Here is a 26,275-nt window from a genome sequence, read left to right as displayed (position 1 = left end):
TTTTCTATCACCCACAAATTTAGTAAGCGTTGTTTTTTTTTTTTTTTTGGCCAGAATTTATGATCACAAATACCAAATGTGACAAGGCTCAGGAGAGAGGGTCTGGCGCACACTGTGACAACATTCCAGGAGCCTCCTGGTACCACAGCAGGAGCAGCTGCCCATGTCCCAGTGGTGCAGCCACCTACCCTCCACACGCCGCACACGCACGTGCGGATGAGAAAGAACACTGCACGCTGGGCAAGGGGCCGACCCCCTCTGAGGAGCTTTTGGATATATTACTTCCTAGGAAGAATAGGGAAGAGGTTTTCCTTTGTGTGTGTCTGTGTGTGGATACTGGGGATTGAACTCAGGGGCACTCAACCACTGAGCCACACCCCCAGCCTATTTTGTATTTCATTTAGAGACAGGGTCTCTTGGCACGTCGCTTTTAGTGAGGCTGGCTTTGAATGCACGATCCTCCTGCCTCAGTCTCCCAAGTCCCTGGATTACAGGCGTGCGCCACACCCAGAGGGAAGAGGCTTTCATCCAACAACCATAAGCCACTGTCTCACAGGGAAGTCTACTCCACAGCAGACACAGAGACTCCAGGTGCCTCCCACATCAGTCCAGTAACACAGGCCAAGGTCCATCAGCCAGCTGGTTGCCTCTGACCCCCAAGAGCCCACAAGACTGGGGGCTGATCTCCAGCAGCCACCCATATAGGAATTCTGCGGGGTGGATCATCCTCTGGCCCCATCAGGAATGAAGGACTCAGTCAACTTTCTGTGGTAGCAGTCAAGTACCACTATGTATTGTAACTAAAAAGGAAAAAATATTCTATAAAAAAGCTCCATATCTCCTTTTGGAAGCCATTCCTTCCAAACAAACAAACGAACAAACTAAACAGGCTTTTGAATTGCTGTCAGCCCTGAATGTGGAGTCTTCATGCATTAGCATGACCACTCAGGCACAGGGTACAATGCTGGGGCCGCTGAGCTCTTGGCTCACTTGGGAGGTGCACAGAATGGCATTCCCACAGGGCATACTGCCAGCCAGTGTCACCAGGCCACCCACTGGGCCACCGTGGTGACATTCACAGGAGACATCAGAGCATCAAATAGCTGCACAGACTCAGCAAGCAAATAGCTGAGCACTCCACACACATGGTAAAACTCATGGCTACACACAGTACAGTCCCGAGGCCTTCAATGGGCAAAGGAATGGCTCCTATCATGGCTCTGAGACTGGAGGTCACACAGCTGATGCGACAGGGAGCTTGGCCCAATGGTGCACCCCAGAGCACAGATCCAGGAAGTGCAAGAGCAGGCCCTTCATCCCCCAGAGCACAACTGTGCAGCTCAGCCCTGCTTTTCCCGCACCACACAAGTGAGGGTAGAATGAGCCCGGGGTATCCAACCCCAGTGTGCAGGGTCAGCAGCCATCTCAGATCCAGGCAGCACAGACACATAATGTCCCTGTGTTGCTCGTTCCGACACTATGAACAGCGCCAGCACCACTTGGAGTGCTCGTTCTGGGGGGCACGGTTCTCCTGTGTGCCTTTATACCTCATGTGCAGGTACTGCCTTTATTCCCATTTCACAGATGAGAAAATCAAGGCCCACTTTCAAGCCAAGTGCACGGCAGAACCAGAACTTAGGCCATACCAGCATGGCGTTAAACACCGCCAAGCTCGGCCTCAGCACTTGCTGACACCTGTGTCAAAACCTGGCTACCGGGGCTGGGGGAGATAGCTCAGTCGGTAGAGTGCTTGCCTTGTAAGTACAAGGCCCTGGGTTCGATCCCCAGCACCCCCCCAAAAAAAAAAAAAAAAAAAAACCTGGTTACCTGTCCTAATGTGTGTTCAGCGTCACATCCCATGCTTCACCCCCTTAGTACTGCTACAAACTGGTCATGCTCTACCACAATGACCTTCCCTACCCAGCAGACACAGCAGGCAGCCCACTGCCCAGAGAAGTGCAGGCCGCAAGGCCCACCGAGCTCATGCAGGAAGCGTGAGGCGTCCATTGCCAGCTGGCGGCTCCATACCGGGATGGGGCACCCTGACTCAGCCAGTGTCTCGCTGCCCTCACAACAGGGCTAAAAACTACCCCGACTCGTGCCAACAATCCTTTTCCAGGCACTGATCGACAGACTGCTCTGACACATTACGCTCAGCGGGGTTAGCTACAGACCAAACACCGGCTCCTTTCTAAAATCAGGAAGAAATAGTACACACACACACACACACACACACACACACAATGTTCTTGATCCTCTGCTAAGTGATTTGACACACATAAAAATGTGGAAACCACCCAGGTGTCCATTAACAGATGAATGGATAAACTGTGATCCACCCAGGCAGGGGAATGTCATTCAGCCCTAAGGGAACAAAGACCTCACAGGCTACAACACAAGCGGCCCTCCACCTGTCACGCTGAGTGACGGCAGACCCAGATTGCAGGACCCCATTTACGTGTGATTCCCAGAACAGGCAAATCCATGGAGGCAGACAGAATGGACCTGGGGGAGGACTGAGGGAGGCTTGGAGGGAGGCGGGGACTTTCTTAGGTGGACAGAAATGCTCTGATTAGACACTGGTGGCCGCACACTCCAAACGTGCTAAAACCCCAAGAGGTGACTATATGGCCTGTCAGCCACACAACAGTGGCCACAGAACCCAGTGAGCAGGTGCTATGACATGACAGCCTCTGTTCAGCAAGTTCCCAACAGGGGAACACGCTTTCTGCTGTCCCTGCATCCTCCCCAGGGGCCAGGTGGATGACCCACAGTCACGCCTCTCTCTTGAGAGGCAGACGTCTGCAGAGGCCAGAGGCCAGGTTTTCTGCTGCTGCGGACCCAGCTGCTTTGCTGGTGAGCAGACAGACCTTCCACGCAGCCTCAGCTTGTCCCCAGCCCTCTGCAGCCCGCCAGCACACGGGAGCCTGAGCCCCACCTGGCGCCCAGCTCCCCTCACACTCACTGGCGACAATCAACACTGCTAGTCCAGAGTCTATGCCGCTGGCCTGACTGCAGGTCCCTCACTCCAGATGGCCTGAAAGGACTCCTGAAACAGCTGCTGAAGCAGGCCACGCACGTCCAACGTCACAGAAGCATGCAGCTAACACTCCAGGGGTGCGCCGGCCCTCTGAGTGTGGGCGCAACACCAGCACCTGTCTGCTATCAAGCACAAGTGTCCACTCACTGTCAACGTGACAAGAAACACCCACTGGAATGGCAGGAGCAAGAGGCTGGAGATGCTCTGGAGCAGCACTCTCTGGTGCGAGTCACTAAGTCAGCACGGGGTCCGGGAGATGCTCGCCAGTCACACAGCAGCGACAGTGCAAAGCCTCCCTATGCTCCGCAGCATAGGCGCGACGGCAACATGTACTTTAGTCTATCACGAGACAGGAAGGATAGGACCACTTGTAAGGACTCCCGCTGTGGCCTTCCAGAGCCTACCAGGCCAAATGCAGGACTACTCTGTAACCAGTGAACAGACGACGGCTACATGCCCCAGAGACGAGTCTCAAAATCCACATAGGTGAGAGTGTGTGTTCTGATGAGCCCACGCAGAGGAGGCGTGTGCCCAGCCACCGCGCTCCTCAGCAACACAAACCACAGCCATGTGGCAGGCCATAGCCGCAAGTGAGGTGGACGTGAGTGACGCTCAGGAACAGACGAGCAGCAGAGCCTCCACAGGCTGCCTGGGGAGGATGGGGCAAAGGTTCAGCACACAAGCCCAGGACTGCAATTCCACGGTAGGCTACAGTGAAGGATGAGAGGCAACTCAACCAATGGACACATGCACTGCTTCTCGCTCAGAAGGCTAAGAATCACAAAGATGTTAATTCTCACTAAATGCAATCTAGAAAAGAAAGCAATCCAATGAAACTCCACTGGAACTTAAAAACAGAATGTGAAAGATCAAGGGTAAGATCCTTGAGTGAGAGCATGACAAAGCGAAGAGAATTTTTTTAGTGAGAAAGATCCTCCAACCTACCAAAATACACCCCAAAGCGACAGGGATTGAAGTGGTGAGACACTAGAAGAGGCAGATGAAATGAATGCCCTTCCCGCATCCAAGTGGGCAGGTACCAGGCTCCCTGGTCCATGGCAGGCACTGTGCACAGGCTTGTCCTTCCCAGGCACATGCTGTTCTGCCTCTTTTTATTGGATGTTTTCATAAATGGTCCCTGAAGAAAACGGGCAGAGCTTCTGTAGAGAACATTCCTGAAAGTGAATGTGCAGCTGAGGGGCACGTGGCCCATCGCGGAGGGCAGATGCCCCCAGTCCTGGGCAGCGACAGCACTTTGCTCAGTCCCTCGCCAACTTTGGCCAGCCCTGACTCGGCTGCAGTCTTCCTGGCCAAAGCCAGCGCAGCAGCTTTCTGGCCCTCTCCTAAGAGGCTGCTCTATCCTGGACAGGAGCGCTGCTGCAGGCTGGAGGTTCCTTCTCCCCACCTGCTGCTATTCTCAGCTTCTCCATGGCATCATTTCCCACAGAAAACCTCATTTTGTATGGGCAGACCTGTCAATCTCTTTGGCTCCTAGGCAAGTCCAGCTCATGAAGCCTTACCTAAGGTATGCATGCAGCCTACAGGAAGGACTGCAGACAGCTGTCACAGCGACAGAAGGGGCCATAAGGAAGGTACACTTGCATCAACTGTCTTTGAAATGGCATCTGGGCCATGGGCCAGGGGTCAGAGGAAGGGCTGGGGCCAGTGGAGAGCCAAGACCCCTGGTTTTGGGGAAAGCTAGGGCTAGCACCCCAAGTGGCCTAAGCAGCTGGAGACAAGAGGAGAAAGGACATGTGTCATCAAATGATCTCACGCATACTATACTATTATTTTCTACATTTCACTAGGAGCCTCACAAAGTGACTATGGCTCAAATGTAAGGCATCTCGTAACCATGAATGCATTCAGCAGCAGAACCTGAATCTAGCTGAGCAGAAGAAACTCAGAAATGACGCTGTTATCAAAACTCGCTTGGCAAACAAAATAAGAGGCAAAGTTGGAGACAGATTCTCAATTTCCTGACTTCCAAACCTGTGCTCAAAATAAGCTCCATCGCTTTGATCCAAGACGCTCACATGTGCCCCTCCTGCACAAGGATCATACCACCCTGGTGACTGAGGCCAGCCCCTCAGAGCATGCTCCTCTGGGTCTGTCCGTCTCACTCTGTCTCCTTCATCAGTGACCACTCAGGCCACACAGAGTCAGAAATCATTACCAGCAGGCTCCACACAGAGATCTATACAGAAAAAAATAAAGTAAAGCACACAAAGGAGCCACTTTCCTGTAGGCTGCCACCAAGGAGTGAAGAATGGCAGCTAAATTTAAGGTCTGTGCTCTCATCTGAATAAAAAAATGTCTTCACCAGTTTCACAATATACTTTAAAATCTCTCCTGTTTTAACTACGATAGGAACCATCTGATATGAGCTGCTTACTAGCAACAAGTCCTGCTTAAGCCGGCTGTCCGCACGTCCCGTGGGTGCAGTCCAGCCCAACTGCCAGGACACACTGAGGCAAGAGGGAAAGCAGCCAGGGCCACTCCCTGAGTGACCACTGTTGGATATGGAAAATGAAAACCCCCAAGATAGTGGGGCCTAGGAAAGGAAATGAAAAAAGAAAGTCATACATTGATAGCTTTTGTCTCTTTCAAGAGAAATCCTTTTCAGATGCTGGCCACAGGTGGGGAAAGTGTTTCATTAACCCTAGAATGTCAGTCTCTGGGAAACACTAATCTCTTCCAAGATAACTCTTCTCCACGTGCTGGCCACTGACCCCCAACCTAAGAACTCAACTTCCTGAGTGCCCACACATACGTTCACTAAACCACCTCTCAGTATAACCTATATAAGCCTAGTTCCTTTCTTTGTTCAGCAGTTCATTTTCCACTAGGAAAGTGGGTCCATCAGAACCATGACTCCATTCCTGAATAAAAGAGCTGAGCTGAGCTGATCTGTGAAATCTGCCTCCGGCCCGGTCTTTGTGTGCTAACAACCATGCCTCAAGAGTGCACCTCTGTGTCCTTAGAAGAGAAACGCAGCAGCAAAGTGCTCATGCCACCAACACTGCTCAGAGCATCACTGCAGCCACGACCCACAGAGGTGCCAGCCAACAGCAGCCTGAGAGGAGCTACCAGGTGGAGTCTCTTCAGGAGCTGCTTCCTGTGCTCACCTCGGTTATGGATGAGAGCTGCTGAGGCTGACACAACGCACTAAACATCACGAACAGCATTTTTCAAACAGGACCCAACAAGCAAATAAACCCAAGTGGGTTTTGAAAGGAACAACTAAAAGAAAACAAAAGAGAATGAAGATAACATGGTCTGGGTCTAAATACATCAAGGTTCAATATATACACAGCAAAACCAATGTTAGTATGCAGTGATTTCCTGATTATGGTGCCTACTAAGTAACCTTTTTTTCCCCAGTGCCAGCACGAGTGCTGAGTGCGAGGCAAGCTCTCTACCTGACAGGCTCTCCAGGCCCAGCGCCAAGAGGGGCAGTCCACGAGGCCCAGACTTCTTGTTGAGCAGCTGCAGTCCTGGAGGGAGCTGCCCCCTGCAGGTCAAAGCCCTTGCGGGAGAAGGCTCTGCACCACAAGGCTACCTGTCTCCCTGAAACAAGCAGACCCCAGGCCTGCTGCTTCGCCAGCAGGGATGGTGCCCTGGAATTGCAGTTTGCACAGCCCTGGCAACTGGGTCTGGCAGCATCCATGGAGAATGGCACCTCGACCAGGCTTTTCTGGTAATTCATGTGCAAATATACCATCTGCCTCCCCAGACAGAGAAGGGTGTGCTGCTCCCGCCTGCTCGGTGCAGCCCACAACCATGTTTGCCAGGCTTCCAACGGGCAGACATCAGCGTCAAGGCTGCTGAGCCTGACTTCATGAGGAGAAATGCATAGGCTCTCTGGTCCCCGTGACCTGCTCCATGTTCCCGCCTCCACCCTCAGAGGGAGTACCTTTTTGGAGAAGCACACCCTGGAGGTCATCTTTGTTTCTAGCAGGTTTGAACCCAGAACCACCTCCAGCCCTGCCCAGAGAAAGACAGAAGGCCCACAGCAAGGACACCCTAAAAGGGGACATGGGGAGCGAATGTGGGAGGAGCAGGGAAGCAGGCTCAGACACACTGTCAGTGCAGCCAGTGCTCACCACGCCTGGGTGGTGGGCAGCCGCAACCTTCCTCATCCAGGCCTCCCTCTGCAGGTTCAAGAGAGTGTGAGCCTTCCCTCCACAGCCCAGTCATCACTGGGAACCGTGACCTGGGCCCACCAGCGCTGCTCCCTTGTGCATAGCATGGCACAGAAGGGCTTGGTTCCTGTCCAGCACCTTACCTGACTTGCTCCCATGTCTTGGTGGCCAAGTGCAGGACCCAGAGGTCCTTGTAATGGTAGAACTGCTCTCCATCGGGAGAAGCAAACTCCCCACCGAAGACCCACAGCTGTCCACCACCCTGAGGGACCACGACAGTCTGTTAAGGGAAAGACAAGTCAGGTCAGACAAGAGCAGCAAGCCAGTCCCAGAGGGCCAGAGAACTCAGGGAACCCCAGCTACCATCTCCTGCCTCTGCAAGGAAGAATCCTGAAAACCCCCGCTAGGTTCAGTCAAAAATCAATATACTTTCGTGCCTTCTCAGACTGCAAAATGAGCTTCTACTTGAAGTTAGACAATGGCACAGCCTGTTAAAATGGACAGTTACTTTGGAATGTAACAATAGTTATACACAAGCCATCGCTACTTTCTCTTTATTAAATATCTACCATAGAGCTGTTTCCACCCTCATTACCTTTTCCTAGCACTGTACACCTAAAACTATCCTCAGAAGAAATAAAATGTACATATAATACAGAAAAATTTGTGGAGTTTCACTAACATTCACTTCTGAAGACTGAAACGCAGGAGTTGCTATGCTTTGAAAGCCCCTCTCGTCCGTGTGACAGGCTGGGCACAGGCCCTCTCTGCTGCTGTGAACCTGGAGCTCCACCCTCGCCAGTGGATCAGTGATGGCAGGAGGGGCTTTGTCACAACAGTGGGCTCTCCTGTCACTCAATGTCCTCTGCCATGTTATAACGCAGCACTGAGGTCCTCACCAGAGGCTGGCACTCAATACTGAACTTCCCAGCCCCAGAACTGCGAGAAACAAACCTCTGTTCTTAATACAACTACCTAGACTATGACACTGTGTTATAGTTCACAAAACAGATTAGACAAATGAAAGCAGTGAAAGCACAGGCCTCTGGGCCACCCCCAGGAAGCTCTTCCTGTGCTGAATCAGCACAGAGGACTTGAGGACAGCAGAGGGCGAAGCACAAGGTCTCCACTGGCAGCAGAACGTCAAACCCGCAGCAAGAGCCCTCCTCAACAGTCATCAGAGACTGCCAACCAAAAGAAGGACACGGGCTGTAGGTGCGAGGCCCACGGGACCTGCTCCCCTGGCGACTCCAGCAGCAGAGTCTCCAGACAGCCAATTCTGGGCCCCAAATGAGGCAGTGTGCCACAGTGGAAGGGCCCAGCAGAGGACAGCTATAAGCTCACGGGGTTATCAGGAAGCGGAGGGAGAGGGGCCACGGGCAGAAGCTCCCCCTGTCTATAGTTACCACCCAGTCATCCATTCCAACCAGGATGGACGGATCGAGCTGCAGCTCTCAGTCTATCAAGACGATACTCACAGGCGGCTTTCACGAAGCCAGCATCTAACCACACAGTACTAGTAGGAAAACGTGAGCCACGGGAAGGAGAAAGCTCAGCCCTAGAAACTGCCCAGAAGTGGCCAGTTAGCACAGCTGGTACTGATCCAAAAGTGGCAAAGATGGGAGAAATGGCAGATGAGGACTTTAAAACAATTATAACTATGTTCAAAGATTTAAAAGAACACACCAACATAAGAGAAATGGAAGCTACAATCAAGAACCAACCAACTTCTAGAGCTTTCCGATACAGACTATAAAAAGAAATTTTCATTAGTTGACAGCACAGACTGATCCTGAAGAATAGTAGTAGAAACTACAACAAGTTGAACAGAAATTTTTAAAAAACCAGAGTGGGAGAGGGAAAGATCATCAGGTTGGATATTAAACACTCCAACATACATGCAACTCCCAGAAAATCAATGACAGAGCAAAACTGAACTGATGAAAAAGCAGTAATAAAGAGAAATCTTCTAGGCATCCTTAGGAAGGAAAGACTGGCATGACCCACACAGAAGAATTAAGAGCAAAGGACCAAGTGGGCACCTTGTATAGGAGACCTAAGGCCAGCGCACCAGTGGGCGGGGGCCGCCCCCAGCACACGTATGCACGCACACGCACACACACTAATGACCACTAGCCTCTCAATGGAAAGAACACACAATGGAAAGAAAACTGCTGTCAACTGCAAAAATAACCTTCAATATGAAGACATTTTTCACTAGCAAAAAAAGCTGAAAAAAAGACTTGATTGCAGCAGACCTGTTCAAGAAATAGCCAGAGAAGTTCTTCAGACTGGAGGACAACATTACCAAGGGAAAGCCTGGATTTACACAAAGGAATGAAAGGTGCTGGAAGTGGTGAATAAGTCAACATGAGGTTCTTTCTCCTTTTAAAGTTCCTTTTAAAAATAACTGTCTAAATCAAAGAGTAACATTGTACTGTGGGGTTTATAAAATACACAGAAGATATTTGCCAATAATAGCACACAACAGAACAGACATTGTGGACCCCACTGCAGCTCTTGTTTATGGGAAGCAGTGTGGCCTCTGAAGACAGACCACCCAAAGTCGAGGAAGGACACTGCAGGCCACAGAACAGGTGCCACAACAAACAATGGGACCGGCTAGGAAGCCAACAGGGAAACAAAAATGAGACATTAAAATGCAGTCCATCCAAAAGAAGGGAGGAAGGAGGAGAGTTACAGGACAGTCGCGACAAACACGAACCGTAGTATCGAAAGCCTGATGGTGGAATCAGCAATCACACTGACGCCGAGGGGAGCTCACCAATTAAAAAGCAAGGGTCATGAAACAGGACACAATCAGAGCACTGTTTACAGGAAGAGCACTTGAAACATGAGGGGTGAAAGGTCAAGATGAAGGGAAAGGGTCCTGAGAACAGCGAAGGTCATCAGGCAAGGTCAGCAAGGCCACAGAAGTCCTGACCACCACCAGCCACCCCGCTTAACAGGGTGCTTTACACAACTAGAGAACACAACTGCTTCACCAACATGCATGGGACAGACACCCAGATAGGTCATTTTGGGCCAAAATTTAAGTCTCAACATGAAAACTGAATCACACAAGCTGCTCTGTACAACAGAATTAGACATGAGTAACAAAAGGCCTCGTGAAAAATCGCCAAATATTCACAAATTAAATGACAACTTCTGAACTCTAACCCAGGGGTCAAAGAAGACCTCTGGAAGTACCTTACTTCAATCTGAGTGACACAAAAACACAAGAGGTCTAGCATGCAGGGAGCAGCAAGGCCAAGTCTAGAAGGAAACTCACAGCTTTAAATACTATGTTACAAAAGGTTTAAAAGAAGTGGACCCTCCGGCTTAGGAAGCTTAGAAACAGCAAACAAGACTCAAAGTGGAAGGAAAGAAACAATGGAATACAAGAATTACTGAAAAATAAAATAGAAATAGAAATCAATGAACCCAACGTCAAGAAAGTAGGAAAATCATAAATACCTAAAGAAAACACTATTTCTGTTTGGGGTGTAATGCTGAGATTTTTAAGTAACTTGGAACCTACCTTCTTTCAAGATGCTTTCAAAGTTGCTAGATAAAAGGCAGTAGAGTCACTATTTTCCCCAAACTTCAAACTTCAGCATCATCTCCCTACAGAAGGGACTATGGTCATCTAATGCCAGCCAGCAGCACAATCAGAAAACCTGAGTTAAACAAGCTGAGCTTGCAACATGAGACCAAAGCCCACTTGCCATTCACATCAAAAGAGACTCCTGCAGAGAGAGACCCTTACCACGTGCACACTAAAAATAAACCATGACAAAATAAATCTGTACTTCCTGCCAAATTATGTTTTAACTTCTTAAGGAAATGCACGATAAAACAAAATCTCTACTTGTCACACCAAAAGACTTGAGGAAGATGGCTCTCCTTCCTCTCTTCCACAAAAGAAGCATGCACACTGCATATACGGTGAGCACTTTGTCTTCCAGAACCACCAAGGACGCTTGAGTCAAACTGCCCAGATTTCCCACAGAAATCAGTCTGCATGCATGTGTCAAGAAGGACACTGAAGAAGTCATGCTACTGTCAAAACATAAAGTTCACTCTCCTTCAGCAAGATACACACTGAAATTCTAGTTATTTCAAATAATCTGGTCTGTTCAAATATCTTGAACCAACTACCTAGGGGTAAAGACCATTATACAGATTTAAGTCAGTCACTAAACAAGAAAAACATGGGGAAAAACTTTGAGTAAGGAAAAACAGAAGAATGAAATGGTTAACTAGGGCACTAACAATAGGAGTTAATCATTCAAACCCAAACGTTTCAAGGCTAGGGAGGTGGCTCAGTGGTGGAACACTTGCCTAGTATGTGTGAGGCCCTGGGATCTCCAGCACAACAATACAAAACAACCCCAAGTTTTCAATCTAGGACAAGTTCAATGTTCTCTCCATTTTGAAACTATTAAGCAAACAGAATGAACCACTGTCTGGCAGAAAGGACCCAACAAGGACCCAACAAGGCCACTGTCAGTTAAAACCAATCTATCACGAGCATGCAGTACTCTGAAGCATGCTGAGGTATAAGAAAAACCAATCATCAGACAAAAGATATTAAGAGGAAGAAATTTATCTTAAAACATAACAGGTTCAGGGTCAAGAAGGAAGTATTAGAGTTCACTGTAAAAGTGCTCTCACAAAACTGCTTTCTGTCACATCCCTCCCAGGTAAAGACCAGCATTTTCTTTTTAGAGACCACTGAGGTTATGGACTGGGACTATCATGCAGCCCTCAGGACAAATCTGGCCACCCTCTGGAGAGACCAGGCATCCTTGGCTGGAATGGGCTGCAGGTGGCTCCCTCACCACCATCTGTACTTCACAGTGGTGTCCGGCTTGCTGATAAAGAGGTTACTCCCCAGCCATCCGTGTGTGATCGTTTATTACTTGCTTAGAAATAGAGTGTCTTAAACAGCATCACCTTCAAGATGTATACATAGCACACACACATATGACGTTTCTGAAGCTGTTTAAGGTGACTAACCACCATCAATCCCCAGGTCCAACGGAGGCAAAACATAGCCACGGGACCAAGTGCCTGGTGCCTGCCCCAAGGACTCGAGGCACAGAGCAAGGTCATCTCTGCCAGCACCCACTTCCTCCTCATCCTGTGAGGCTGTGCTTACTTGTGGTTTTAACTGGAATAAATTGAAAACCTGAAGTTTACAACCCTCTTCCCAAAGGCCAGAAGCAGCAATCAATGAACTCCAACATAAAACAGCATGCTGTGAACAAGTTCTACTGCCAGCCTTAGATTCCGCTGAGGCATAGCCAAGCCCCATCCACACCCAACAACCTCGGGAACAGACAAGGCAAACAGGCACACAGCTAGAAAGAGTCAGGCTTATGGCCACATCCCAGCACCCAGAATAGGGCCTGGCAGATAAAGGCCACTCTGTAAGTCTCTTTAGTATAGACACAGAGGAGTCCTACAAGGCCTGCTCAGGAGTCGTTGCTTAGCAACGACTTTCTGTGGCTTGGGTGGACACAGTGACTGTGCTTATTTCATAAAAGTGTGTATCTGTTTACTCTTCCCCATAAACCACCACTGCTCATCCGTATGCTAGGCCCATAGAAGTCTTGATGTCTCTCAGCATCTGGAATCTTTGAAAACGTCTTCTTTGTGGGAAAACACATCTCACTCCGAGTGTGTTCTGGTCAGGTAGTCACTGGGGCCACAGTAAGTGACCGAGGACACCAACTCTCATTCCTGCAGTTCTCAGATTCACCGCACACTCCCCGCCTTCCTCCAGGGCAGCAAGTGAGTCCCACTACTCTTAGGGCAAAGCTGTGGTGAGGACCAAGGAGAGACCCACATCCCATGGAGCCCAGAACACCGGAGCCAGGGACTCCTTCCCCAAGAGGCACAGGGCAGAAACAGGCCAACCACAAGCTGACTCCACACTGCATCTCGCCATGGCTCACTTCATTCTAAAATGATTACTTTCCTTCCTCCATGTGCCTTTTTCCTGCATACCTCATCCCCTCCTGTTCAACACCAGTTCAGACCCTGGGTCTGTGGGGTTCCTCACTCAGAAGGGAAGCAAGCCTTTTACTAGCCTATTATGTGCCAGGCCAGACACAAGTTGTTAATATGATCTCACCCACCTGGGAAGCACGTGTCCCCTCCCCTTCTCACAGGTGAAGAACTACGAGCACAAAGAACTTAATGAAGAGTCCAGATTAGAAACAGCATAGTCCAGATGATCAGCACGAGGCTGCCTGCTCTCCACAGACTCTGCAAGGGTCTACCCTTGGCTCCAGCCTGCAGAGGGAGAAAGGAGGACGGCCAGTAGCAATTACCTGGTGAGCACAGCGCCTTGGAGGTGGACTGGGGATATCAACTTTAGTCCAGGTGTCCTTTTTGATATTGTAGACATACAGCTCGTTGTACATAAGAGTCTGTGGGAAGAAAAGGAACCTCAGGAAAGTGACAGAATGTGGTCAGGATGCTGTGAGAATTCCCAGAAAGCCTGTCTCCTACAGCAACAGACTATAGACCAAAGCAGGCAGGCAGTGCTCTGGTCCTGAAATCTGCAGGGACGACAGGACAGGTGTCCCAAACTTGGTATAGGTTAGCTTGCTTATCACTCTAAGCTGAAAAGGCATTTGACACACTCAACCAACCACGTATCACAGCTGAACTAGCCTGCCTTAAGTGGGCCCAGAACACTTACATCTGCCCACAGTGGGGCAAATCATCTAAAGCACAGTCCTTTTCATAACAGAGTGTTGTCATCTTATGTCACGGCTCTGAAAGTGAAACACAGAATGACTATGTAGGTGCTCCTTCCCAGAGGTCGCTACAGACAGAGGCTGAATGCCCATGGCCCACTCCTCTGAGGTGCCAAGTGCACCTTGATTGATCAACCAAACCCTCACTCTCCAAACCCAAGCCTAGCTTTTTGGAGATGGATTGACTGATTTGGGGCACTAGGGACTGAATCCAGGGCTCTACCACTGAGCTACATCCCCAGCCTTTTTTTTTGAGATAGGATCTAAGTTGCTGATCCTGGCCTTAAAACTTGAGATCCTTCTGCCTTAGCATCCCCAGTCACTGGAATTACAGGCGTGTGCCACTACATTCAGCTCAAATCTAGTTTTTGAATGTCTCTGAAAAAGAAGAGAAGGCTAAGAAATGCATGAATGAAGTCAGGCTCATGGAGCTCCTCACAGGCCAGAGGAAGCGGGCTCACACTTTCTGCTTCGTGCATGAGGCTTTCTGGCCTACTCAAAAATAAAAGCCCCATGACTTATTAGCACTATTTTTTATTGAGAACAACCTTGAAGGCTGGAAATACAGCTCGGGGGTAGAGAGCTTGCCTGGCACGCGCAAGCCCTTGGGATCCATTCCTAGGGCTGGAAACCAACGGTGAAGGATGGGAATGTGAAAAGCCGCCATAAGGAAGAACAGTCCAGTCAAGCACCACAGCAGCAGGCAGGTCCGCCTCTGCAGGCAGTGCTGGGGGTGAGCTCTGCAGGTCAGAGACGAGCACCCTGCAGAACTCTGCCCGCAGTCACTCAGTCCCTGGCTGGCCCTGGTGACTGTCATGGATGCACCAGGCCTGACACTCAGGAAGTGGGATGTAAGACAGGAAAGTAAAAGTGATGTTTATATCAATTAACTGCACTTCAAATGACCCAGAAAAAGTTGAGAGGAAAAGAAAAAATGTATACTTTACTTTTTGGCCATTGAAATATTCACCTCCGAAAAGGATTAGCTCATCTTTCTCAGGGTGGGCGGAGAGGGAGGCATTTAACCTGCAAGAGACAGAAGGCACAGATGAGCACCGCAGCCCGTGTGACGCCATGCTGAGGCCATGCTTCTTCCATCAGCATGCCTCACCAGGGACAGCAGGCACAGGGGCCATCCTGGGACCACTGGCCAGATGCAGATTCACACACCTGAAGAGCCCCTGTCTGGGCTGCCTCACTCAGAACCGGTTGAAAACACAAAGCAGGAAGGCAGAAGTCCAGAGGCCTGACATGCTGCCTCTGCCAACCCTGCCCTGTTTTAGGGGCCTAGCCCCTTAAAGCACAATCGAAACTGCCCCGCAAGCCCAGTGGATCCCAGGGGTCTTCTGCCAAGATAATGTCAGTAACTCTACTTCCTGTACATACAGGACAAAATAATACCATGGGGGAAATTATACACACACTGCCTACTTCAGCAGAAAGCAGAAGGGGCAGTGAGCACGAGGCCAACCAAGGCTGAGGCCGGGCTCTCAGAACCTTTTCTGCACTGGAGCCCCCAGGTGGGCCCACACTACTCCAAAAGCTGCTTCTCAAAGGGAAAGCAGGTCTCAAGTTTAAGCAGCTCTGGAAACCTGAAACCTCTATTTTTCTCTTGGGGATTTATTATGCACAGAAGCATTCCACAGTCTAGAAAATTTCACAGTAAAGAAACCAGCATTAAAACAGTGCAGCTGCAGGAAAACAGTCTGGCAGTCCCTTGGAAGCTAAATCCAGAATTACAGTGTGAATCAGCAGCCACCTGTGGCCGTGTTCACCACAGCACTGCTCACAAGTGTTCACCAGCACAGAGTGGGTGAGGCCAGGCCCCAACAACAACACTGCATGCGCCAACATCTGGACACAGCTCCACAGCCCAGGAGACAGCGCAAGCAGGCAGCAGGACAGGGAGTGACCGCCCCACAGGAGCCATCTCTGTACTGAGTAAAGGCAGGAGTTGGAACTTGGCCGAGCCCACAGCTGCATGGTAGTGCAAAGGTAAGTGATGCCACGGAATTGAAGGAAACGGTTAAAATGACAAATTGTGTTATACACACAACCATAATAAAACGTTTTTAGAAAAGAACAGTACTTCCCAAATTTCCCCTATCCCGAATTTTTTTTCTCTTAACATCTCCTACTTTTCTGTGGAAAAGTACCCAACACTAAGAATCTGCACGAGGCCCAAAGCAGAAAGCAGCAACAAAGCCTCCACCTTACCCAGGCACCACCTAGGCTCAGGCAGCGAGAGGCACAGACACCCCAGTGAGGGCAGCTTCCTTACAGTCCTAGGCCACACCTGGGCCACACTCAGGGCCATGCACCCTTAAGAACTGGTAACTGTCTAGGGTTTCTAATGACAACCCAGAGAAGGGAGGGCAGAAGTTACGGAGGCTCCCTAACAAGGTCTTCATTTCACTGTACGTTCCAATGCAGTGGGCACAGGGACAGCCAGCACTTTATATATCTTGGCGTTAAGCCTGACTTTTGGAGCAAGTTTTTTCTTTAGAAAAAGTCCTAAAACACCATCAAATAATAATCCGTGTTCCAAGTGGCTTCCCTCAGGAGTGCCGGTGCACACACAAAACTTTAAGACATTCAATCTGCTTCAACAATTCAAATGAAAATGCCCATCTACCAAACATAACATGCCAACTAAAGGGAAAAATAAAACCCAGTCCCAGGCAGGATGAACTAGACAACAAGAGGTTGTGTGCCTGGGGCTGCCCCACCACCAGCACTCTGCTCGGGGCTCGCTTCATCCCCCGCCGGCACTCAGGCCCAGGGATGCGGCATAAGAGTCACTGCTGACCTTGCGAAGGCGAAGACAGCCAGCACAGCCCCCTTCCTGAGCACTGGCCCAGGCTGACATACCACCAGGTGGGGCCTGCAAGCTCATCTCATTCTGAGAACTAAAGCAAGTATTTCTCAACAAAAAAAAGCCAAGGAACCCATGGCAGGGACGTGTTTCCCTACTCTGAAGGCTGCATCGTCTTCTCATGAGGGTGCTGGGCCTTCCTAGGTTCCTAACCTGATGCACTCAGTGACCTGACTGCTCTCTGAGTAGCTGACAGAGAATTACAGGGTCCCAAACAGAAGCAGAAAATTCAGCACTCAGAAACTCAGAGGAAGCAGCCAGAGGGGGCCCAACGCCTGCTCATTTCAGCCCATTCCAGCTGTTTCCATGGGTGTTTGAAGTCCTACAAAAGACCTGAGATTTCCTTCATCATTTACACATTCATTTAAAATGGCAACGTATGTCTAATAAACTTCACGTGAGAATTTAAAGGCATTGGGAACAAACCCCTGTGACATGGACTTTTAAAACACCTTCAGAGCCAAAGAACAGTTGGGGGACAATACTCACCCATGGTTGCCACCAGCTACAGGGTCTTCAAACCCACTCTGAGAGAAGCAACCATGCTGAGCCTTATCACCAGGCCCCTGCAGGGCATAGCTGACAACCTGGCCCCAGCTCTGCAGAGGCAAGTGACCCACAGCAAGTGCTCATGGGAAATGTCCCAAGTGCTCAGTCATTCACAAGAACGTGGTATCCATGTCAAGTCATTTTCCAACTTAGGGAAGAAAAGGAAACAGAACCAGAAGGCAGGGAAGCCTGTTTGCTTACCGTGGAGAGGGTGGGGAGCATGGCGTCTCCGTGACCTGGGTCTTCCTGGCATCCAGGGTCTGGAAATGGGCTATCAGGGCTTCCAGGTCTTCCTAGGGGCACACAAACAGCCAACATGAGACTCTTTCTAGAACCTGCCATGGAGCCAAAAGTCTGTCCAGTTTTCTTCCTCAGTCGCTTGGATGAGACTTGTCCATCACATCTGGAATCCTCACCTGCTCTCCCTGAGTTTGAAATACACAGGACTGAACACATTCAGAAAATACACAGGGCTGGGGATGCAGCTCAGTGCAGAACACCTGTCCATCCTGACTTCAGTCCTCAGTCCTGGGCCACCCCAAGCCTGCCTCCTGCAGGACAGCAACACCTGTCTTTCCCTTCTCCTGTCTGTCCTGTTCACACCTCACCCCATGATAAAATGTGAGCTCCAGGAGAGGAGCACTGGAATCAGGTTGGGATGGGGCCTGCACAGGGGCTCAGAGGCCCTACTGACAGCTCTGGCAGCAGACCTAAAGCTGACGCACTGGCACAGCCGGGCAGACCTGGAGGCCAGTCTTCCCACCCTGCCAGGCGCTCACTCCCTGCAGGCATGAAGTACACCCTGCCCCCACGCCTGGTGCACAGCCGTCATCTGGAAAGCTGCCTTGGTCTCCTCTCCATCTCACACCCTCACCTTGTTCGCACTGAGCCATGGGATCTGCCTCCACTCCTCCCTCTTACACACCCTGTTCCCACATTCTGCAGGGCTGGAAGAGATCAGATGTCCTTCTAGCACTTAAGACACTTCCAGAGCATCTCCCCTCCTCCCCACACAACACTGGCCTCCGCGCACAGCTCCCTGGGCCCAACAGTCACCCACACCTCTTTCCTCAGCACAGGTCAAATAAACACCAACTTAAGAAAAGTCTACTAAGCACAAGGAAGTTGACACAGCAAGGATCTAGTTTACAAAGTGTGCATTCTCTCTGGGGTTATAAACTCCTATCTATTCACTTCAGGGGACATCTTCAAGAGGGTCACATAAATCCCTTAAAATCCAAGCTAATTCCACTCAGACTCCTTAACCTGCAGGGTCATGGTTTCACATGTTCAGGAGAAACACAATCTTTGAAAGAAGGAATAGTCTCAGGCTGTAAGCAGTCTCAGTCTCAGGGAATGTAGCTTTGGAAGCAGTCTCAATCTCAAGGAGAGTAGCTCAGATGTATAGTACTGCCCAGAGCATGCACTAGAGACTGTTCTTGAGGTCAAGGAAGTCACAGAGATTTTTCCAAGTTATGGCCCTGAGGCTACTCTGATGCAACAGAGTCTTTCCTGCTGCCTCCGTCTCTCAGTTGCCCCCTCAATCTCTCAGCTCTTCTCCCCTGGGAGCTCCTCTCTGCCCTCCCTGTTGTCTCCAAGGCCAGGCCTACTGAACCTCCACTTTTCTGAGCAGTGTCTTTAAAGCATCCCACACAGGGCTGAGAAACAAAGAGGCAGCAAAACAACCTCAAGAAGTTAGAAAATTTTCAGAAATCTGCCCAAACCTCTTAGTCCTAAGTGATCATGGTTATGACATCTTTGCATTGCAGAAAACCAGCACAACACCAAGCAGGGAAGTTTGTTGAATAAGTTAAAACAAGGGAACAGACTGATGTCACAGAAACCAAGGAAATCCAAAGCTTCAAGAAGTGGGAGGCTGATCACACAAATCACAAAGGAATGAAGTAACAAGAGAACCAAAGCCATCCTTCTGGGTTTAAGATGAGGCAATGGAGTATTTTGCCAGGACTGTCTTAATAGGAGGATGCAGGCAGGTCAAAGTGTAACCAGTTAGGAGTTCAATTAAGAGCTGGCTGACTAATGACAGGAGAGGCAGGAAGACACTGTGGTTGGGCGCAGTGGCACACACCTATAATCCCAGCAGCTTGGGAGGCTGAGGCAGGAGGATGGCGAGTTCAAAGCCAGCCTCGGCAAAAGCAAGGTGCTAAGCAACTCACTGAGACCCTGTCCCTAAATAAAATTAAAAATAGGGCTGGGAATGTGGTTCAGTGGCTAAGTGCCCCTGAGTTCAATCCCTGGTACCAAAAGAAAAAAACAGGACACTGTGGACTAGTATTTGGGAGCCTAGCTATGGTGGAGGCAAGGAGGTAACTAGAAGTGGGTTCAGGGAAACGCACACAGGAAGTGTAGGGAATTCTCAGCAGAGAGTCCTAACACCTGCAGGGTGGTAATTTCCATGACCTTCTACAAAACTACTCCCATCTACAAACCACTCAACCTCAGAGTTGTCAAGAGGCACATCTTCGAGGTTCTGCTGATTATAGTACTGATGATATCACTGGATCTGTTTTAAGAATAGGCTACTGGGGCTGGGAAGATAGCTCAGTTGGTTGAGCGCTTGCCTTGCAAGCATAAGGCCCTGGATTCGATCCCCAGCACCGCAAAAAAAAAAAAAAAAAAAAAAAAAAAAAAAACTGGAATGAAGAATAGGCTACTGGTCTTGAGAATAGGCTCCTGACAATTTGGGGTTAGAACTCCTAAAGCTAAACCCAGTCTTTCACATATGAAGCATATGAAAGGATTTCTAAGTTGGGGAGGCCAAAGCAGCACAATCCAGCTACCTTTACCTGGTCAAAACACCCTCTGGTGCCTGCGGCCCAGTGGGAGGCTCTGCTCTGTCTCTATCCCGTGCTTTGCATACAGGTCTTTCTACTGAGCAAGCTATCACCTAGAATCCACTCCGAAGGAATGCCTGGCATTGAGGGCTCTTCTACCTGAATCTGGCTTCCTGTTAATGAGACACTTGCTCCTAATTGTCAGTAGGTTCCTTCCAAACAGAGGGATAGGACATTCTGGAACATAAAGAAGGAATGGGAGATAGTTGAAGAGCCATGTTGCAAGTAAGAAGAAAAGTGAAGTGTCTCATCTGAGGTCTACTATCTCCTATTATGGAACATCTCAGGTGTGATAAAGGTCAACAGTCAGAACAGAAGAGGTAGCCCTAGTGTGGACAGGTAACTTACTTTTCCTACCTGCCACACTGAGCACGATCAATGTGAAGCTTAAGAGAGTTCCTGGAGCCACATGGGTGCTCAGGCCTGACACTCCGCCAGTCATCTTCCAGCAGTGCCAACAAGGCCTCTAGCTTGGCTTGACACACAGTTGAGCCCAACCTGGACAACCAGGTTGTCTGTGGCCTTTCTGCTATCAGTAAGCACACTGACTAGGCCCCAGGGGCTTGCAGTGACTTCCAAACTTCTGATTTAGGGTCACTTCGAGGGGACTGTAATAGGGCAGTCGAAAGCTGGGGGTTTTGTTTTCCAGCCAAAAACTTACCTCAGTTTGCCTCTGCCCTCTATTATTAAATACATTGAAGGCCTCATTAACCAGAGTAGCTACAGGAGTTTGATGTCTGTGTTCTAATTTTTGTAATTTTCTCCTAATGTCTGCGGTTGGTTGAGAGATTAAAGCCATGAATATCAGGGTCTCTCCCTCTGCTAAGTTAGGATCAATTTCAGTATATTTTCTAAAAGCTTCTCTATCAGCCTGTTTAAGAATGTAGTTGGACTCTGTCATAATTCACAGATTTAACTATGCATCCTTTCCTGCCCTCAGTCAAGCAGGTGACGGAGTGCCCTATCAGCTCCCTATGGACAGCAAAGTTGTAATGCCATCAGTGTCCTCACCTGGGACAGCACCACTGCCTGCCTTGCATACACTGCCACCTGGGGATGACACGTACCCATCAGTCACGTCCATTCCTTAGCACTTATTCCAGTCTCTCACCAGCAGAGTAGCAATGAGCCAGGACTACCATCACATCTCACCAGGTAAGGGAAAGACAAGCTTAGCTTTATAAATTCATCTCAGAATCTTTCCTTGCATAATCCAAATCTGTTATGAAAAGGACAGACACTCTAATGAGACTTCTTTCTCCATTAGATACTTTCCTCAGAGGATAAACCCCAATAGCTGGTTCTAATTTTGTCCCAGAACAAAGTCTCCCAGGAAAGGTCAGGGCTGGTCTCTCAGGGTGGGGTGGTAGGGCAGGAGGGAACCAGTGCCACTAAGGAGGTAGTAGCAATGGCAGGGAAGGAATCAGAGGAGCAGAAGGGGGAGATGACCCTGAATTCAACCTTGATGAGGAAGGACGTACAAGAGTGGGTCATCAAGAGTGTTTCTTATGATGGAGTGGACCCAGTACTTTTGCTGTCACCCAGTTTTGAAAAATAAATAGGACTCCTCTCCCCAGAGAAAGAAAAGGAAAGGCTCTCAAACTCTCCTGCTTTCCACATGCCAGGGGACTCAACCCCGGTTTTCACGTGGGCCTGCCAACTACTTCAGCGGACCCGGCCTGTTTTCTAGTTAGCGGCTGCCAGGGTGACTAGCCCTGGCGAGAGCCTGCTGTGTCAGGGGATGCTAACTCCCAGTATCACAGAGGTCTCTGCACACCTGTGCCAGACTTAAGCAGGGACTGAAAAATAGAGTAAGACACAAAGGGAGGAAAGAAAAACAGAGAGGAGGAGAAAGGGAAAGTAAAGACAGTGAATGGGGAGAGATGCCTGCAAGATTAGGAGAGGAGGGGAAGTCCTGCCTGCAGAAAGGAACAAGTAGCCCAGGAATATGGAGGGCAGGTCACTGGTCACCACAACTAATCTGGAAAAAGATCTGGGCAGCCACACTGTCACCATAAAATTGCATTAGGTAGTCCCAGTCCAGCAGGCCCCGCCCCATGCTCCTCTCACAACGTCCTACCAGACACTGGGATCCTTTGGGATCCTTTTTCTCCAGGTGTGTAGTACTCAGGAGAGCTCTACCACTGAGCAACATCCCTAGCCTTTCTATCTGTTCCTCAGACGTCTCACTAAGTTGCCCAGACTGGCCTCAAACTCGGGGCCATGCCTAGCCTCCTGAGTAGCTGGGACTATAGGTGTGCACCACCATACCTGGATGGCAATGGGATCTGTTGAAAGATGACTACGGACACCAAACTGAGTCAGGTGAGCAAGCACACAGGCAACTGGGGGTTGCAGGCAATACTGGGGCTTCCATTTAGGGAGACTCAGCTCCCACAGGCCGATGTCAGGCTGGCTCTCTGAACAAGAGATTTTGTTGGTGACTTGCAGGGGTGGGAATGGTAACTACACTCAACTCAAGCACGCTGTCCTGTGCTGAAGACATGAGAACACACACAGGGCACCCGACCTCAATGATGCAGAGACGATGCTGGCTGAGGGTGGCTCCACCAAGCTGCCCGAGTCTGCTGCCAGGCCGAGAGACAAGGCCCAAAGTACCTTTGTCCTCTGTCTCTCTGTTGGGCCCTGTCTCCATTTGAGACACTAAACTACTCATTTACGACTCAGTCACAGCTTATCTGTCCATCTTTGTGGCAAAGAACAACTCAGTTAATATCCCCCTGCCCTCCCCCTTTCTTTAACAAGTGATACTACCATGGCCACTCTCAAGTCTGTCTTCTTGTGGAAAAGGGAGTTTTTCCACAAGAAGACCTCAGATATGACTGAGGGCTGAGCCTCCACTTTCCTAGATATGGACAAATTAGAATCCAATTAGCTCCAACAATCTGTATGCTCCCCAGCAGGCCAAGTAAGCACCCACCATCCTGCTCCTATGTGGTAGTCATCTGCAACCATCCATGGAACACCATGTCCCTAAAAAAATATGCTGCATTCCATACTTGAGACGTTTTATTGAACAAATGGAACTTTACAGAAGACCTGGATGGAGAAGGGACTGCTTAAAGATGAGGAGGGAGGAAAGAATGGGCTGCAAAGAGGGCAGGGGGTGGGACAGCGAGTATCCCTAGCATGCAGCTGGCACTGTGCACCCCGGCCCCAGACTAAGGCCATCCATGTTGCTAACCCAATCATACAAGGACAAAGGAGTCCCACTGTGTCTCCTATTGGAGTTGGGTTTTGTCCAGATTTCTCAGACACAGGGAAATGAGTACAGCTGGGAGGGGTAGCGTCATCACTCATGAGAAGGGCAGGCTGGGCATCTCCCACGCCTCACCAGTTCTCCAGCATCCCCACCACATGCCTGCATGCTGAACCCTCACCAGCACACACTGGTGCAGTAGCGGCACTTGCTCTTACTACTCTCTGGCAGCACCTCTTAGCCTTGGCTGAGGTTCATAATTACCAGGAAGGAGCAGGGTCTGGGTGATATAGGTGGTCTAGTCAGTGATAGTCTCTCCAGGTGAAGATAAGCTGTAAGATGAAAAGAGCCAATCACAAGGAATGTGATTGGGGTAGAGGTAAAAAACAAAAGCAGGAAGAACTTGGCACATTTGAGACACCAGAATAAAGGTGGTGTGGCTGGAGCAGTGAGCCTGGGGAGAGAGCTGGAGAGGTGGCAGAGGCCAGGACAGAGACAAGCTATCAGTCAGGTGGTCAGACATGTAGGTTCTGTGGCAGAATTCCCAGCTGCCTCCAAGACTGCCCTGCCTCCCCCTAATGATCTCCAGGACTGTGAAGTGATGGGACATCACTCCCATAATGAGGTGTTTTATGGCACAGCTAACTTGAAGACAGGGAGATTATCCTCTGTGGGGCTGGCCTAATCAACTGACCAGTGACCCCAAGGGTTTGTTTTGAGAATGAATCAAGACAGTGTGCAAGGTCCCAGGCCAAGCTCTCTCTTTGTGGAAGCTGCTGGTATCATATTCTAAGTCCCAGCAAAACTGGGAGATGGGGGATGTAAAGATGTATAAAGATGACGGTTTTGAGTGCCAAGCACTGCTTTCAGACACCACACTGATGAACTGACTATGCCACAACCCTAGGAGCAGGTCCTGCTTCTCTGAGGCTGTCCAGCTAGTGGTGGTGAAGACAGGCAAATCAGACCAGCACAGCCTGTGCACCTAACTGGTCAGGAACCTTAGGATCTTAAAGCCTAACGCAAGTTGAAAGGAAAAAAACAGCGCACTATGTGACAGTTGAGGAAATGGAGGGATCAGTATCTTAGGAAGAAAAGCACAAAAGAGTGGCCAAGAGCTCTGGACTAGATTGGGAATATCTGGTCAAATTCCAGCTCCCACCACTTCACGGGCATGTGACCTGTTGTCTCTGGCTTCCCTCCTGTCCAGTGGAAATGCCAGTGCTACCTAACTCAGGAAGCTGTGAGGACGAAAACCCAGACAGCACAGTCCTGGCATGCTACAAACACGCACCACACGCTGGCCATGACAGCCACCTCTCCCCTTGAGCAGAGGTCAACAGAAAGCACGACACTCTTCCCCAAAGTCAGCACTGACCGACCAACAGGTATTGGGGTGAGGGGAGGGAGAAAATGAAAATATGGCAGTGGGTCGCCATCGACTGCGCTGGGTACCCTACATTTCCAGCGGCGTCTTCAGTTCCGTGATCCCGCTACACGCTCACTCCTCGGGCTGCTGTCAGGACTGTCTGTCCTCTTAGGAGCCCAAGAGAGGCTCATTCCCAGATTCCACAGCTCGCAGAAGCCACCTGATGCTCACCCCAGGCTCCCCGCGCTAACCCCAGCCTCTTGCCACCACCCTGCCTCGCAAGGAACAGGGCGGCGGAGCAGGAGGGACACTGCCCGGCAAGGGAAAGCAAGTCCGTCAACCCGGCTACCCTTCGAGGGGCGGCGGGGCTGCGGCGAGTCCCGCGCAGGCCGTGCCCAGCGCGCCGGGGCCGCGGCGCCGGCCCGCTCACCTCCTCCTTCCGCGAGCGCTTGGACGCCTTCTTCTCCATCTTTGCGGCCGTCTTCTCCGCGCCGCGGCCCTTCTTCTCCTTGCCCTTCTTGCCCATCGCGCCGGGGCCGAGGAAACCCTGACGCCTGGGAAGAAGCGCGGCTGGCCAGGAGCGCGGCTGGCCGGAAGCCCGGCGCGCGCAGATGGCGTCACTTCCGGCGGACCGGCCGCTTCCGGCGCGGAGCTGCCGCCGAAGCCTGACGCTGGGCGCGGCCGTCCGCCGGGGAGCCGAGTCCCTCCCGGAAGTTTCCTCGCGGTCGCGCGGACTGGAGGCCCCGAGCTGACTGCCCTCCTCGCCTTGCGGGGCCTCGGCTGCCGCACGTCCTGGTGGCCCTGGCAGCGTCGCCCTGTGGCTAGGCGGGCGGTGGAGGCTGAGAAACGGAAAAGCCCACCGCGCTGGGAACCCGCTAGGATGTGTCTCCGATGACGCCGCAGGTGGCAGTGGGCGAGAGCGCGCGCCGTGGTTGGAAAGGGCAGAGTGAAAGCGCTGGTTAAACCTAGGTGTCCTCTTTGGGCTTGTAATCAAGGAAAGGGGACAACAGGGACAAGGACACGCAGACGCTTGCCAAAGGGAAAGCGCAAATCAGGAAATTATCCAGTTTCTTACCTTGCGGGTGAGATGCCAAAGGACTCAGCCTTGGATGCAGTCGGTTACCTAACACAGAATAGCTAAGGAAGGGTGATTTCCAACCACAGTCATTGCCCATAAACCCAGTTCTTCAAGAAAAATATGAATTTGGGGGAAACAATAGGAAGAAAAGTAGAACTGGATTAAATCTCCCACGACCTTCAGCACTTTTGTGGAACATGAGTGATGGTGGGTCAGTGCAGAGAACTAGTTAGAAGCTACTCAGGATGGATCTGGATAATTTCACAAAATCTGACCTGAACCCGCAGATATGATCATTTGTGATGAACTACCAAAGACTAAACCCTCACCATTGAACGGGGGAAATTCTGTGACTTTCAGAACAGAACTAA

General features: G+C 50.3%; 1 protein-coding gene across 5 annotated transcripts in view; it reads right to left on the bottom strand.

Annotated features, from left to right (window-relative positions):
• The window catches only part of Klhdc4 (kelch domain containing 4), a 43,273-nt gene extending 17,841 nt beyond the window's left edge, over positions 1 to 25,432 (bottom strand). For 2 of the 5 annotated variants that reach the window (XM_047528883.1, XM_047528884.1), the window contains exons 1-5: positions 25,257 to 25,432; positions 17,584 to 17,675; positions 14,906 to 14,984; positions 13,527 to 13,625; positions 7,329 to 7,465 (exon numbers count right to left, since the gene is read on the bottom strand). In XM_047528883.1, coding sequence (XP_047384839.1) covers positions 7,329 to 7,465; positions 13,527 to 13,625; positions 14,906 to 14,984; positions 17,584 to 17,675; positions 25,257 to 25,352 — 503 coding nt within the window. In that variant the 5' untranslated portion in view covers positions 25,353 to 25,432. Of the gene's footprint in view, positions 1 to 7,328; positions 7,466 to 13,526; positions 13,626 to 14,905; positions 14,985 to 17,583; positions 17,676 to 25,256 lie in introns of those variants that run through there. The other 3 variants (XM_047528885.1, XM_047528887.1, XM_047528886.1) reach the window with 3 other exon arrangements.
• Between the last annotated feature and the right edge of the window lie 843 nt (positions 25,433 to 26,275).

Source organism: Sciurus carolinensis, chromosome 16 (assembly GCF_902686445.1).
Source record: "Sciurus carolinensis chromosome 16, mSciCar1.2, whole genome shotgun sequence".
Taxonomy (NCBI): Eukaryota; Metazoa; Chordata; class Mammalia; order Rodentia; family Sciuridae; genus Sciurus; species Sciurus carolinensis.
The sequence above is the reverse complement of the archived record's forward strand: the minus strand, read 5'-3'. Positions and strand labels throughout refer to the sequence as shown.